Genomic DNA, 15,007 nt, shown 5'->3' on the forward strand with positions numbered 1-15,007 from the left:
GCCCCAACCCCCTGATCAGCCCTGCTCTGTGCGTGACAAGGGGTGGCGCCGCAACCTCCCCATCGACCCTGCCTTGAGTGTGACAGGGGGCGGTGCCCCAACCCCCCAATCGGCCCTACCCTGAGCGTGACTGAGGGTGGCATTGCAACCTCCCGATCCGCCCTGCTCTGTGCATGACAGGGGGCGGCGCCCCAACTCCCCAATCGGCCCTGCTCTGAGCCTGACCAGGGGCTGCACTTAGGGATTGGGCCTGCCCTCTGCCACCCGGGAGCAGGCCTAAGCCAGCAGGTCGTTATCTCCCGAGGGGTCCCAGACTGCAAGAGGGCACAGGCCGGGCTGGGGGACCCCCCTCCCCCGCCCCCCGAGTGCACAAATTTTTGTGCACCGGGCCTCTAGTATTCTTATAATATAAAATAAATCAGTTCTTAGAGTATATGGCAGTACTCACTCCAAAAATCCCTTCAACATCTCCTTGATATTTCTATTGCTTGATTATAGTCTTTTATAGTATCACTAGAGGCCCGGTGCACGGATTCGTGTACCAGTGGGGTCCCTCAGCTTGGCCTGCACCCTCTTGCAATCTGGGACCCCTCGGGAGATGTAGGACTGCCGGTTTTGTCCCAATCCCTGTAGTCTGACATCCCCTGAGGGATGTAGTAGTGTGCAAAGTGGCAGGCAGCTGGGGAGGATCCCGAGCCTGGGCTGGGTGCCGCTCCCACTCATCCCGGCCCTGCTGTGCCTGCCACCACCACCGCTCGGTAGCACTGCCGCAGAGGTGGGAGAGGCTCGCACCACTGCAGCTGTGTTTGCTAGCTGTGAGCCCGGTGTCTGGTGCCTATCAGTCACCTGAGCAGCGCTTCTGCCGTGCGAGTGCACTGATCACCAGGGGGCAGCTCCTGAGTCGAGCGTCTGCCCCCTGGTGGTCAGTTCGTGTCATAGTGACTGGTCGTTTGGTTGCTTAGGCATACATACACACACACACACACACACACATACTAGTGCCCCAGTGCATGGATTCATGCACATTGAAAGGAAATTAAGTAGAAGGTGGCCGGTGGGGCGGGACTGGGTGAGATGGGCCGGACACACCCTGGAGCCAACCTCCTGCGGTCCCTCCTTGGCTGCCGCACCTGGGGCGGCACTGGGGCTTGATGAAGGGCTGCAGAGTGAGCGGGGTCCCTCTGGCAGGTGGGATCCTTTGGCCTGGCCTGCGGGGATCGGGCCGAAACTGGCTCTCCAACATCCCCCGAGGGGTCCCAGATTGCGAGAGGGTAGTTCTTGGGTGACACAACCCAGAATTGGGCTCCCTCCTCTCTGGTTCCGGGTGCATCACCTGAGAACCACCACTGCCAAGTCACTGCAGCTCGGCAGCTCCTGTGTTGAGCATCTGCCCCCTGGTGGTCATTGCGCGTCATAATGACCAGTCATTCTGCCGTTCGGTTGATTTGCATATTATCCTTTTATTTTATAGGATAGGATAGATCTTATGCTGACAAATTCTCATAGTTATCCTTCTTCCTAAGGTTTATTTTTGTTGGATATTGCTTCTGGGTTGACAGTTTTTTTCTTTCAACATTCCCATAATACTGTGCCACTTTATTCTGTACTTTCTGGTTTCTGATGAGAAATCTTTTGTCATTCAAAAGAAAGTTTTTTTTTATTGATATGTAGGGTGTCATTTTTCTCTGCTTTCATGTTTTCTGTTGTTTATAATTTTTCAGAATTTTAATTGTTTTCTGTCATATTTTTTTGGGTTTATTCTGGTTGGGGTTCACTCTGCTTCTTGAATCTATAGGTTTATGTCTTCTTAACATATTTGGGACATTTTCAGCTATTATTTATTTTAGTATTTTTTTTTTAGCCTTCTTGTTTTTGTACTTTCCTTTTGGACACTGATGAAGCAGACATTAGATTTTTATGTATAGTTCCATAGGTCCCTGAGTCTCTGTTTGTTTTCAGTTTGTTTTCTCTTTGCTATTTGTATTGGATAATTTCTATATTTTTGTCTTCTAATTTACCATTTTTTTCCTCTTCATTCTGCTGTTTAGCTCATTCACTCATTTATAAAATTAAAAAAAATATTTTAATTGATTTCAGAGAGTAGGAAGGGAGAGGGAGAGACAGATATAAACATCAAGATGAGAATCATTGATCTGCTGCCTCCTACACTCCCTACCAAACCAAAAATATACTAATACTGGTTTTTTATTTGCTTATGTATTTACCTTTACTGGAGATCTTTATATCTTCACACGGCTTAAAGTTTTTGCTTGTGTCTTCATTTCAATCTGAAGGACTGCTTTTCAGGCAGTTGTAGTGGTAATGGACTCCCTCAACTTTTGTTTATCTGGGAATGTCTTAATTTCTCTCTTATATTTTTGGAAGGACAGTTTTGCTGGATATAGAATTAAAAGTTGACAGTTTCTTCTTTTTTTAACCAAGAGATTTTTTTCAATCTTAATCATTTGTACATATGATCGCCAAACACGAAGTATTGCAAACTCACAAGTGCTATTTTTAAGGCTTATTAGTAAAGTAGACAATTAAACACTTTTAAGTTATACTGACCATGATAACTTTAGCTTAGAGCAGCTATTCATACAAAAAATTCTCAAAACAATGTCATGTAATGATTTCATGCATACTTTGTGAATTATTCTTTAAAGGTACTTTTTCCCTAAATTGTTTTCATGTTCTGTAATTTAATATGGCCACTTCCAACAAGTGAAATGTTAAAAGTAAATCTCAATTTTATAACATTTCTAAAGAAGATATGGTTGAAGAGATTTAAGTGCTTTAAAGTATACCATTGGTTTTGTAAGTGAGATACTGAATAAAAAATGAGACCAAGATAACAAAACTTCACAACATAAAGCCTCTTCACATTATGTGAGATAATACATAATGAATTGTAATTGCCTGACCTGTGTGGCTCCGTGATTGAGTATTGACCTATGAACCATGAGGTCACTAGTTCAGTTCCCAGTCAGGGCACATGCCTAGGTTGTAGGCTCAATCCCCAGAAGGGGCATGCAGGAGGCAACCAATCAATGATTCTCTCTCATCATTGATGTTTCTATCTCTTCCTCTCCCTTCCTTTCTGAAAGAAATAAATATTTTTTAAAAAATTGCAATTTAGCATCCCTGGTCTTCAGAAGATTTACAAAATGAGGTAGAAAACTTTTATCTGAAAGGTCTCATAGTGAAAACTAAGTTTTAGAGAGTTTGCCTTATGGATTAGCCCACTGAGAAAATGGCTATACATCTAATATTAGGAAGAAGCTTATTCAGGTAAGGCAAGAATTTAAAAACTTTAGTTGAAAGTTTTTTCTATCAGCACTTTAAATATGTTCTCCTTCCTTGTAGAGTCCTTTTGCATCTGGTTCGGATGCAAAATTGGCTAATCTGATTGAGGATCCCCTGTACATGATGAGTTGCATCTGTCTTGCTGCTAGGACTATTTTATCTTCGCTGTTGCTTTGACAATTAGATTATAATATGTCTCAATGTGCATTTCTTTTAATTTAACCTACTTGAAGTTTGTTGAGCTTCTTGAACATGTAGATTTATATTTTTCATCAAATTTGGGAAGTTTGGGGCCATTATTTCTTCAGATGTTCTGTCTTCCCTTTTTCTTCTGGGATTCCCTTAATTTATTGTTTCTTTTGAAGGTCTCCTCCACCCCCCGCCCCCAATTCCTTAGACTCTCTTCATTTTTCTTAATTTTTTTTCCTGTTCTTCAGACTGTATAATTTCAGTGGTCCTGTCTTCAAGATTGCTAATTCTGTCTTTGTTTGCTCAAATCTGTTGTTGAACAACTCTGCTGAAATTTTCATTTTATTTGTTCTTTTCTTCTCCAGAACCTCTGTTTGGTTCTTTTTTATAATGTCTGTCTTTTTATTGATATTCTTATTTTGTGCATGCATTTCCCCCTGATTTCCTTTCCTTCTTTGTCCATATTTTCCATTACAGATTTGAGCATATTTAAGAGAGTAAATTTAAAGTTTATTACTATGTTCAATGCTGTGCTTTCTCAGGAATGGTTCTGTTAATTTATTTTAATTCTTTGAATGGGCCATAAATTTGTATTTCTTTGTATGTTTTGTGGCTTTTTTTGTTGAAAAGTAAACATTTGAATATTGCTAACTCTGGAAATCAGCCTTCCCCTTTCCCTAGGGTTTGCAGTTTTTTTGACTGTTGAAGACTGTAGGTTGACTGTGTAGTGAGTTTCCCCAACCATTTCTGCAAAAACTGTGTTCTTTGCTGTGTATAGTACTGGTCTCTGTTCCTTAGCTTGTGTTTTGATGAAGGTTTCCATGATCTCTAAGAGCTAAACAAATAATTAAACCTCCCAGCCTTTGCAGATTGACTGTGCTCAGGCCCTCTTTCAATACTTAGCGGGGGCGACTGTATTGAATTTAGGGATCAGCCTGAGATGAAAGTTTAAAGTTTTTTTAGGTCTTTCTTGAGCATGAATTTTGCCTGGGGCTTTAGAAATTGCCCTATATTCACGGGTGCTTTTGATTGCCCTAATTTCCCAAAGTAACTCTCTTTTTTTGTTCCCAAACCTCAGGCAGTCTGTTGCATGCTTCATTTGTAATCTTTTGCCCAGGGTATTATGGGTGTATGGATCACTTTACAGTGTTTTTGAGAAATGCCTGCTGCTTTCCTACCTTTAACAGATTCTGGTGACATACAGAAGAGTGCCAAGTGTTAGTCCTTTATGTAGTCTCCAGGCAAGTTAAAACAGACATAAACAATAATTTGCAAATAAGGTCTGTTCTGCTCCTTCCAGAACCAGGGACACTAGCTGATGTCTTCAAGATTGTCTCTACATCAAGGAATGAGTGGAGTAAGGGCAAGTAAAAATGCCACAAAGCTTTCCTACTTTTTATTTGTTTATTTTTAGGACAGAAATTTTCTTTATTTTTTAGGGGGAAGGGACACCACACTTCTACTCAGTTAAGAGAAACATTTTTATCTGTACAGAGGTCTTTTTCTTTTCTTTTTTTTTTTTTTTTTATACTTAGCATGCCATGAATTCATAGGTAATGGGTTCCAGCAGCTCAGGTTCCTTTCCATTGGTTTTCACAAAGTGTGCTTCTCTGGGCGCGGGCTGATGCTTCCAGTTGAACCTAGGTACCTTTCTCTTTGGCTTCCTATTTTTACGATCATTTTCCTTCACACGTTTCAGAAAGCTATCTCTATTTTTAAGTTGACTTCTTTGTTAATCCTCACCTGAGGATAATTTTTCCATTGATTTTTAGAGAGAATGGAAGGCAGGGGGAGAGAGAGAGAAGAAACATCAATGTGAGAGAGACCCATTGATTGGTTGCCTCCTGCACGAAACATAGGACCGGGATAGAGTCTGCAACTCAGGTGTGTGCCCTTGACCAGAATCAAACCTGGGACCCTTCAGTCCAAGGGCTGACACTCTATCCACTGAGCAAAACTGGCTAGGGCTTAAGTTGACTTTAAAAAATTTATTTTTTTTATTGATTTCAAAGAGGAAGGGAGAGGGAAAGAGAGATAGAAACAATAATGTTGAGAGAGAATCATTGATTGGCTTCCTCCTGCAAGCCCCACACCGGGGATTGAGCCCGAAACCTGGGCATATGCCCTGACTGGGAATTGAACTGTGACCTTCTGGTTCATAGGTTGATGCTCAACTACTGAGCCATGCTGGCCAGGAGACTTAAAAAATTTTTTATTTTATTTTTTTATTGAGTTCAGAGAGGAAGGGAGAGGGAGAGAGAAATAGAAACATCAATAATGAGAGATAATTATTGATCGGCTGTCTCCTACATGCCCCCTACTGGGGATCGAGCCCGAAACCCTGGCATGTACCTTGACCAGGAATCTACTGTGACCTCCTGGTTCATAGGTCGACACTCAGCCACTGAGCAACACTGGCTGGGCTTAAGTCGACTTCCTGATTTAGTATTCTCTTAGCTGTTATAAACCTTTGACTATTTTCCAGATTTCTGGGAAAGGTGGTTTTGAAGTGGGGATGTTAGCTTGGAGCTAAGTACTCCACCATTTTGCTGATGTTGCCTCATTTGATTTAAAAATTTTTTTCCCTAATGATAGTTTTATGTGTTCATATCATATTTGCCTCTTCCTTGTAGAAGTGTCCGTTCAGTCTTTTGCTCATGTTTTTGTTGGCTTATGTGTTTTCTTATTATTGAGTTTTGAAAGATCTCTATGTACTGAATGCCAATCCTTTCTCAGATGTGTTTTGCAAATATTTTTTTCATGTGTGATTTTTCTTTTTTTAATAGTATCTTTTGAGAGTAGTTTTTTTAAAAAATACATTTTTATTGATTTTTAGAGAGAGATAGATAGAGAAAGAAACATCAATGGGAGAGATAAACATTGATCAGTTGCCTCCTGTACACACCCCAATGTGATTGAACTGGTGATCTTTTGGTGCATGGGAGAATGCTCAACCAACTGAGCCATGTAGGCCAGGACAGAATAGTAGTTTTTAAATTTGATAAAGTCCAATTTGTAAATTTGTTCTCTTTAGACTTGTGCTTTTTGTCCTAAGAAGTTTGCCTAACTCAAAGTTACAAAAATTTACTCTTGTATTTTCTTCTGAAGTTTTAGTTTTAGGTTTTATGGTTCGATTCATTATCCATTTAGAGTTAATTTTTGTATATGTTGTGTTTGATATGCTTGAGGTATGGGGTCAAGGTTTTTTTTCGCATATGGATATCAAACAAAGGCTTTTTGATAGGGATTAAGAGAATGGACTTTGAGCAGTATGGCACCTGCGTTTGACTCTTGGCAGTGTAGGTCAGGAAGAAATTGCCATAGGGTATAAAACTTTTTTCACCTACTTAATTACCAGTTATAGGGGTAAACAATTCCTAATTAAAGTTAACCCAGGTTTTTAGCCCGATAGACATATTTTTAGTGTGTAGACTCCTGTTTTCAGCTGTGAATCCTGTGCTTACTTTGTATCATATTTTTCATAGCATAGTACAGTATAAGCAGAGCACTAGCCTGTGGGTAGTTAGCCTGAGAATTGCTCCTGAGAATTGCTTTGCTAATGTGGAGGAGGGAGATGGTTCTGAGCCAAGAGAGGGAGAACTGCTGTGAAAACTCCCAGGAGGCAAAATAGCCACAATTTAGCACTCTGAATTAAAAGAGAAAGCAATACTCTCTCAGAATTGGAAGGAACATGTAGAGATTGTATAGTAAGGCAGCTTTTCACCTTTTAAAATTTTATCTGACAATTGAAATGTGCATGGCATATGTTAGATGTTACTGTTACAATATTGCTACAATAGATAAATACAGGTTATATGTAATTTTTGCCATGCTTGCTGTAATTCTGTCTCTTAAAAATCTCACTTAAAGAATATTGCAGTGCAAACGAATTGACTTTATTATACTAGTAGTGTTTACCAAGAACCTGCTTTCATTTAATTAGGAAATTAAACTAGTTGCAAACCTGAGTACTTTATTATCAATTTTGAATTATTTATGATATAATACTCACAACTGATCAACATATCTGTGTGCTGGTGGCATCATATTGAAAGTTTTTTATCTGGTCTGGCAGTTCTCAAATGTTAGTATGCTTCAGAATCCCGTGGCAGGCTTGTTAAAATATAGATTGCTGGTCTCCTCTCCCAGAATTTCTGATTTAGTAGATCTAGGGTAGGGCCTGAGAATTTGTTTCTAACAAGTTCACAAGTGAGGTTGTTGCTGCTGGCCTGGGAACCACATTTTGAGAATTTACTGCTTTAGCACCCTGATGTTTTACCTCCACACACCCCCCCCCCCCCCCCCCCCAAAACAGAACGCAATAATTCTGGAATATTTCTACTGGCACAATCCATACCTTTTTAAGATGGTCTAGTCACTATAAGACAATTCTTCCTTCTAACTAACCCTTCTGTTATTTTCATCCAGTAATTCTAATTCTGGCCTCTGCAGTAAGAAGATGACTCTTTTACAATGTAGGAAATAGCCCTCATGTAGTTGAAGAGAGTTATGAATGTCTCCTTTCTTCCCTCCCTCCCTCCTTCCTCCCTTCTTTTTCTTCCTTTCCTCCTTTCCTTCCCTCCTCTTCCTTCCCCCCTTCCTCCCTCCCTCCCTTCCTTCTTGTTAAATGTTTATAGCTTCCTTAATAGTTATTGGAAAAGTACTGTAATTTGTAGTTAGGCTCATATTTACTATTGCCATAGCAGTGTTTTATTTGTAGACTTGTTTTTCCCTCTGTATTCCCAGGGTTGATAAGCATTCCACCCAAGTCAGAAACCCGGAAGTCATTCTAGGTTTGATCATAATAATGATAGAAACCAATCTGATCTAGTTTAAGCAGAAAGGAAGAGCTTATTATAAGGTCACTGTCTTATCCCATTGAACCTGAAAGCATGTAGTTTGACTGGACTTTGTAAGGGAACTAGAAATGGGAACTAGAAAACTAGAAAACTGCAAGAAGTAGGTTAGTATGGAAGTCAGTAAGGAAGTTCTGTTTCCCATGCCCTTTTTCTTTCTCTCTTGGGCTATTTGTGGTATTGTCTTTTTTGTTTAGTTCTCCTATCCTCTCCCTTAATGACTTCTTGTATAAACTCAATAATGTTCTGCTATTTTTTTTGTGTGTGTTCTGCTATAAAAGCTTAGTTGAGCAAATGAAGCAGGACACAGAACAGTTCATACTGAGTGGTTCATATAAGATTTTCACTTTATATAATCTATTCTGTTAGAAGCCCAGATAGTGGTTCCTCTGGAGGGAACTGGGGGAGTGACTGGAAGGGAACACAGGGACTTTCTTAGGCCCTTGGTTATGTCTTGAAATAAAACACCACATTTTTAAAAAACATTTTTAAAAATTGATTTCAGAGAGGAAGGGAGAGGGAGAGAGAGATAGAAACATCAATGATGAGAGAGAATCATTGATTGGCTGCCTCCTGCATATCCCCTACTGGGGATTGAGCCCACAACCCAGGCTTGTGCCCTGACCGGGAATCAGATGTGACCTCCTGATTCATGGGTTGACACTCAACCACCGATCCACACTGGCCAGGCTAAAAATATTTTAAAGTTGATTTTTAGAGAGAGAGGAAAGGAGAAGGAGAGGGAGAGGGAAACATGGATATGAGAGTGAAGCATCGATTGGCTGCCTCCTGCATGCCCCTTACTGGGGATTGAGTCCACAACCCGGGCATGTGCCCTGACCAGGAATCAAACCAGCAACCTTTCAGTGTACAGACAACTCCCATACCAGTCAGGGCTTAAAAAAAAAAAAATCTTGATATTGATTACATGAATATGTTTAAATTGTGTAAATGCATTGACTTATATTCTGAGGTATGTGGACTTTTCTGAAATGAGCAGGCTTCTTAAGTAAAAGTTAAAAAAAGACATTCTAATTTAAAAGTTAAATTTCATGGCCAGTTTAATATATATTTTCTTCCCCTTGCAAGGTTTAGACAGGGGAGACTTGGAACAAGAAGGGGCATGATCTGCTTTTATTTTTTCTCTCTCCATTTCCTGGCTTCTTCTCTTTGGTATGTTATGATATAGAATAAGGAGATTGGAAAGGATATGACGTTCTCTTGCTGCGGATCTAGTACCCTATTGATTGTTGTTCCTTTTCTGGCTAAGACTAATTGCACATCCAGTGTAGCAGTCATCCAATCAAGTGCTGGCGTTCTCATGGAATGGACTTTACTTTCTCTATTGCCTTCATGTAGGATTTTACTTTAGTTTGATATCTTCCAAGGCTTTCTCATTTTCCTCTACCCAAATTTTCTTGCTGGGGGTGTTGCCTCTGTGAGTGGCCAGCCATTTTTGGTGGGTTACTAACATTAGTGTCCGAACCCTGCTTCCATCCATGCTTTCTCCCTGATTCATAGATTCTATTTCTTCATTGACACACCAAATAGTGGGACTATAGGCTGCTCCCTTGCTGCCTTCTCTTTTTGCATTAACTTCTGCTTCCAATTCTCCTTTCTTGCTGCTCACATTAATTGTTTTAATGATACAGTGCCTAAATATCCCACTTGATCTTTTTGCTACCAATTAATTTTTTTTTCTTCTCATAAACTTCACTCTTTTCTTTATGCTTGGGTATTTGTAAATTATATTATGCATAGTACTTTCCCATGTTTATGAAATCACCAATCAAAGTATATGACCTAAGAGGGCTTTTTAAAAGTCTTTTCTCAAGGAGGCAGGCATTTTTTCATTTCCCCCTTATTTATTTATTTATTATTTTTTAAATCCTCACTCGAAGATATGTTTTTATTGATTTTAGAGGGAGAGGGAGGGAGTGTGGGGGAGAGAGAGAGAGAGAGAGAGAGAGAGAGGAACCTCGAGGGGCATCGAAACCACATCGAGGGAACTGGGGGAGTGACTGGAAGGGAACACAGGGACTTTCTTAGGCTCTTGGTTATGTCTTGAAATAAAACACCACATTTTTAAAAAACAGTTTTAAAAATTGATTTCAGAGAGGAAGGGAGAGGGAGAGAGAGATAGAAACATCAATGATGAGAGAGAATCATTGATTGGCTGCCTCCTGCATATCCCCTACTGGGGATTGAGCCCACAACCCAGGCTTGTGCCCTGACCTGGGTATGTGATGTGCTGTGACTGGGAATTAAACCCATGACTCTTCGATGCACAGATAACACTCAAACCAACTGAGTCACACCCACACCAGCTAGGGCTGCCTGTGACTTTTAGTATTGCCATAGTATGTGTTACTTGAGTCTTGTTTCAAAAGTCTGTTAATATAGATTTCAGTTATTTATCCTTAAGCTTCTCATTTTGTCTTAGTACTTTCAATTTGATGTGCTGCTTACCTTGTTTATTTTAGCTTCCATCATTGAAATATGAAAATATGCCTCATTTGCTTTATTTTGTTTCAAAATAGTTTCTCATTTAAGCTGTTAATTAGGTGGGGTTGCTCCAAAATGTTGAATCTTGATATGTTGGACACTACTGAATGAGGAGGAAGAGGTGTTGGGATGGAGTGGGATGGGCTAGACCCGTGGTCGGCAAACTGAGGCTTGCGAGCCACATGCGGCTCTTTGGCCCTTTGAGTGTGGCTCTTCCACAAAATACCACATGCGGGCACACGTACAGTGCGATTGAAACTTTGTGGCCCATGCGCAGAAGTCGGTTTTCGGCCTGGGCGAGTCTCTTTTGAAGAAGTACTGTTGACTAATGAGTTTGCCGACCACTGCTAGACTAAAATAAAGGCAAAGAGGAGGCACTGTCAAGGTTTCATATTGTCTGTATTTTCTTTATAGTACTTTATACTTTTTCACTGAAAGCATGTAGCTCTTATTATGGACATATAAAGAAAGCTCCAAGTTTTATTTTAGCATTAATTGAATGCTGGAGGTGTTTCTAACTTTGTATAACAGGTAAAGGAAGGCTTGGTATTCATGATTTTTTGAAAAAAGCTTTTCTTTACTGGATGGATAGAGGAAGAATGTGAAAAAAAGGAGAAAAGTAAATAAACATAGTGTGTACTAATTATAAATAATACATCTTATCAAAATGTCTTATCTTGTGAATTTCCTCCTCTTTTTTGTTTGGCATTTTATGATCAATATCCCACATCCTTCATAGCATATCCAAATAACTTTTAGTAAAAAATATGTTTCTGACTTTATGTATTGAACAGGAAATAGAAAATGTTGGCACTTTTTAACTGTAATAATGAGTACTGTAGAGATGTTTAATATAAAGTTCTTAGATACTTTCAGAAAAGACATTAAAGAATTATGTTTTACTTTTTTCTCTGAAGGATGTTATACCTGGACTTAGTCCCTTGCTCTTCAGGAAGCTCAGTAATCCTGACATATTTTCATCCACTGGAAAAGCTAAACTTCAACGACAGCTTAGTCAGGATGACTCTAAGTTACGGAGAGGAAGCCTGGCCAATTCTTTGTCAGGTAAGTATCTATTTTGTTTTTTTAAGAAATGTGAGACTGTGTTGTCAATATTTAAAGGTGTACCAACTGAATTGGCATCTTGACAGCTTCTTCTCTGGTGGTAGTTTTGTATAGAACACTTATGGCTAACTCTCCTTACTAACTTCCTCTTGGTATCTCTGAACACTGACCTCCTGAACCTGCTAATATTTCTTGGTTGACCACTATCACTGATTATTTCCTTTTAATCTGATTATTGCTCTCTACTTACTTCTATGGACTTCACATCCTCTGCTTCTTTTGATTTTTCTCCCCCCGCCCCCATTTTGAAAACCCATTTAGTGCCCATAGTGTCTTCACACCTTTTCCACTGAAAAGTTAAAAAATTCGAGGGGAAAAAATTATACAAGGAAGTCATGTTCCAAATATGAAGCAATTAAAATGTGGCATAATTTTAAGCAATCAATAGAGTGTGATAAAAAGAGAATCCATGTGACTCCTGCTAAAATATTAGATCATTAGAGAAGTAAATATAATCCTGCCATACTCCTTGGTCTAAGAGTAAACAGTTTTCAACTTCTTTTTATTTTTGTCCCTTTTTAGGACTATTCTCTTAGTTTTATCTTCTCACTCATCTATTGACATTTTTATTTTGTCAGACATGTATTTGATCATAAAGAGCTGTTTCTTATTTAATTTTTTGTAGCATTCTCTCTTTTTTTAAAAATTGTCCTCTCTTTTTTAATATATTTATTGATTTCAGAGAGGAAGGGAGAGGGAGAGAGAGAAATAGAAACATCAATGATGAAAGAGAATCATTGATTGGCTGCCTCCTGCACGCCCCACACTGGGGATTGAGTCTGCACCCCGGGCATGTGCCCCAACTCGGTGGGAATTAAATTGTGACCTTCTGGTTCTCATAGGTCAACGCTCAATCACTGAGCCATGCTGGCCAGGCATTCTGCTCTTCTTTTAAGGATGTGTTTATCTTCTAATTCTCTGTGAGTAAATAGATTTTTTATTTTTGGATTAAAACTTTTTAAAAATTAAAACTTTTTATATATATATATATATATATTATTGATTTTTTACAGAGAGAAAGGGAGAGGGATAGAGAGCCAGAAACATCGATGAGAGAAACATCGATCAGCTGCACACCTCCTACTGGGGATGTGCCCACAACCAAGGTACATGCCCTTGATGGGAATCGAACCTTGGACCTTTCAGTCCGCAGACCGATGCTCTATCCACTGAGCCAAACCAGCCAGGCCTGGATTAAAACTTTTATTTTTTTAAGTTTTCTTTTGTTTATGAATCAACTCTTTTCCTTTTCTTTTTTTTAAATCCTCACCCAAGGATATTTTTCCACTGATTTTCAGAGAGAGTGGAAGAGAGAGAGGGAAAGACAGAAATATTGATGTGAGAGAAACACATCGATTGGTTGCTTTCTGCATGAGTCCTGATCGAGGTATGAGCCCTTGACTGGAATCAAACCCGGGACCCTTTGGTCCGCAGGCCGATGCTCTATCCACTGAGCCAAACTGACTAGGGCTTACCTCTTTTTCTTTCGACTCCTAACTACTAGAATCCATTGCTTTGCTCTGTGATGCTATATCCCTTCTATCCTGTGAGATAGTGGCCTGGCTACTGGGTGGTACAATGTAGGACTGTGATTGTGTTTGAATGTTATACCTATAGATTTTCAGTTAATCTGACTTCAACCTTATGTCTTACTTTATGTCCTTTTAGATATTTTGCATTTCTGAGCACTGAACTTATCTAAGATTTTGCAGGGCAGCTTGATACCCCATTTAACTGCAACCTCCTATATGTTTATTATACCTTGTGCCTTTTTTTGCCCAGTTCTATTGATTATGATTCACCTATCCTCTTTAGATTTTCCCAACAATAATTTGTTCATTCCTTATAATTTGTTTATCTCTCTCTCATACCCTCCTTCCCTCCTTTTCTCTTTCTTACTCCCCTTTGTTTATTTATTTTATTTCTAATTTTAATGAAGTTTCCTGGGGGACAAAAGATAAAAGTATATACTCAGTCATCCATCTTTAACTGGGAATATTTTGTATAATGGCCTCTTGAATCATTGTAAGAATATTAATTGGAATTATTTTTTTTCCTGAATTATTTATTTACTAAAGAGCTAGATGCTTCATTTGAACATATTGTTGCTTCTGTTTTATGTTGTTTGTTTTCCTCAAATTTTTGTCAATTCTTGGTACACTTCAAGCCCTGACTATATATGTCCAAATGGGTATCTGCACCCTCTCCAATCTGGGACCCCTTGGGATGTCTGACTGCCGGTTTAGGCCCGATCCCGAAACCAGCAGTAGGACATCCTTCTCACAATCCGGAACTGCTAGCTCCTAACCACTCGCCTGCCTGCCTGCCTGCCTGATTGCCCCTAACCGCTTCTGCCTGCCAGCCTGATCGCCCCCTAACCACTCCATGCCGGCCTGATTGCCCCCAACTGCCCTTCCCTGCTGGCCTGATCGTCCACAACTGCCTTCCCCAGCTGGCCTGATGACCCCCAACTACCCTCCCTGTTGGGGCCTGATTGCTCCCAACTGCCCTCCCTTTCTGGCCTAATCGCCCCAACTGCCCTCCCCTGCTGGCCCGATCACCCACAACTGCCCTCCACTGCCGGCCCGATCACCCACAACTGCCCTCTCTTCTGTGACCTGCCTCCTCCATGCAAGGCTATGGAGACACCGGGACCGGCCTCCTCCGTGTCAAGCACAGCTGTGGGACCCCCAGGCCTCACTGCACGGAGCGGCCACTGGGCCCCGCCTTTACTGTGCGCGCGGCCATCTTGTGGTGACCATCTTGTGATTATGTCGCGCGAGGGTGTGACGCCACCTAGGCTTTTATTATATACTAGAGGCCCGGTGCACAAAAATTTGTGTACTCAGGGGGGGAGGGAGGTCCCCCAGCCCGGCCTGTGCCCTCTCGCAGTCTGGGACCCCTCGGGAGATAACGACCTGCTGGCTTAGGCCTGCTCCCGGGTGGCAGAGGGCACGCCCAATCCCTAGGTGCAGCCCCTGGTCAGGCTCAGAGCAGGGCCGATTGGGGAGTTGGGGCACCGCCCC

The 15,007-nt window shown here is 40.6% G+C and overlaps 1 protein-coding gene across 1 annotated transcript in view; it reads left to right on the forward strand.

Annotated features, from left to right (window-relative positions):
- Nucleotides 1-15,007, forward strand: part of LOC102241715 (microtubule-associated serine/threonine-protein kinase 2-like) — a 73,874-nt gene that overhangs the window by 22,376 nt on the left and 36,491 nt on the right. The window contains exon 2 of the mRNA XM_014529206.1: nt 11,733-11,921. Coding sequence (XP_014384692.1) covers nt 11,733-11,921 — 189 coding nt within the window. The remainder of the gene's footprint in view (nt 1-11,732; nt 11,922-15,007) is intronic.

Source organism: Myotis brandtii, unplaced genomic scaffold, assembly GCF_000412655.1.
Source record: "Myotis brandtii unplaced genomic scaffold, ASM41265v1 scaffold674, whole genome shotgun sequence".
Lineage (NCBI taxonomy): Eukaryota > Metazoa > Chordata > Mammalia > Chiroptera > Vespertilionidae > Myotis > Myotis brandtii.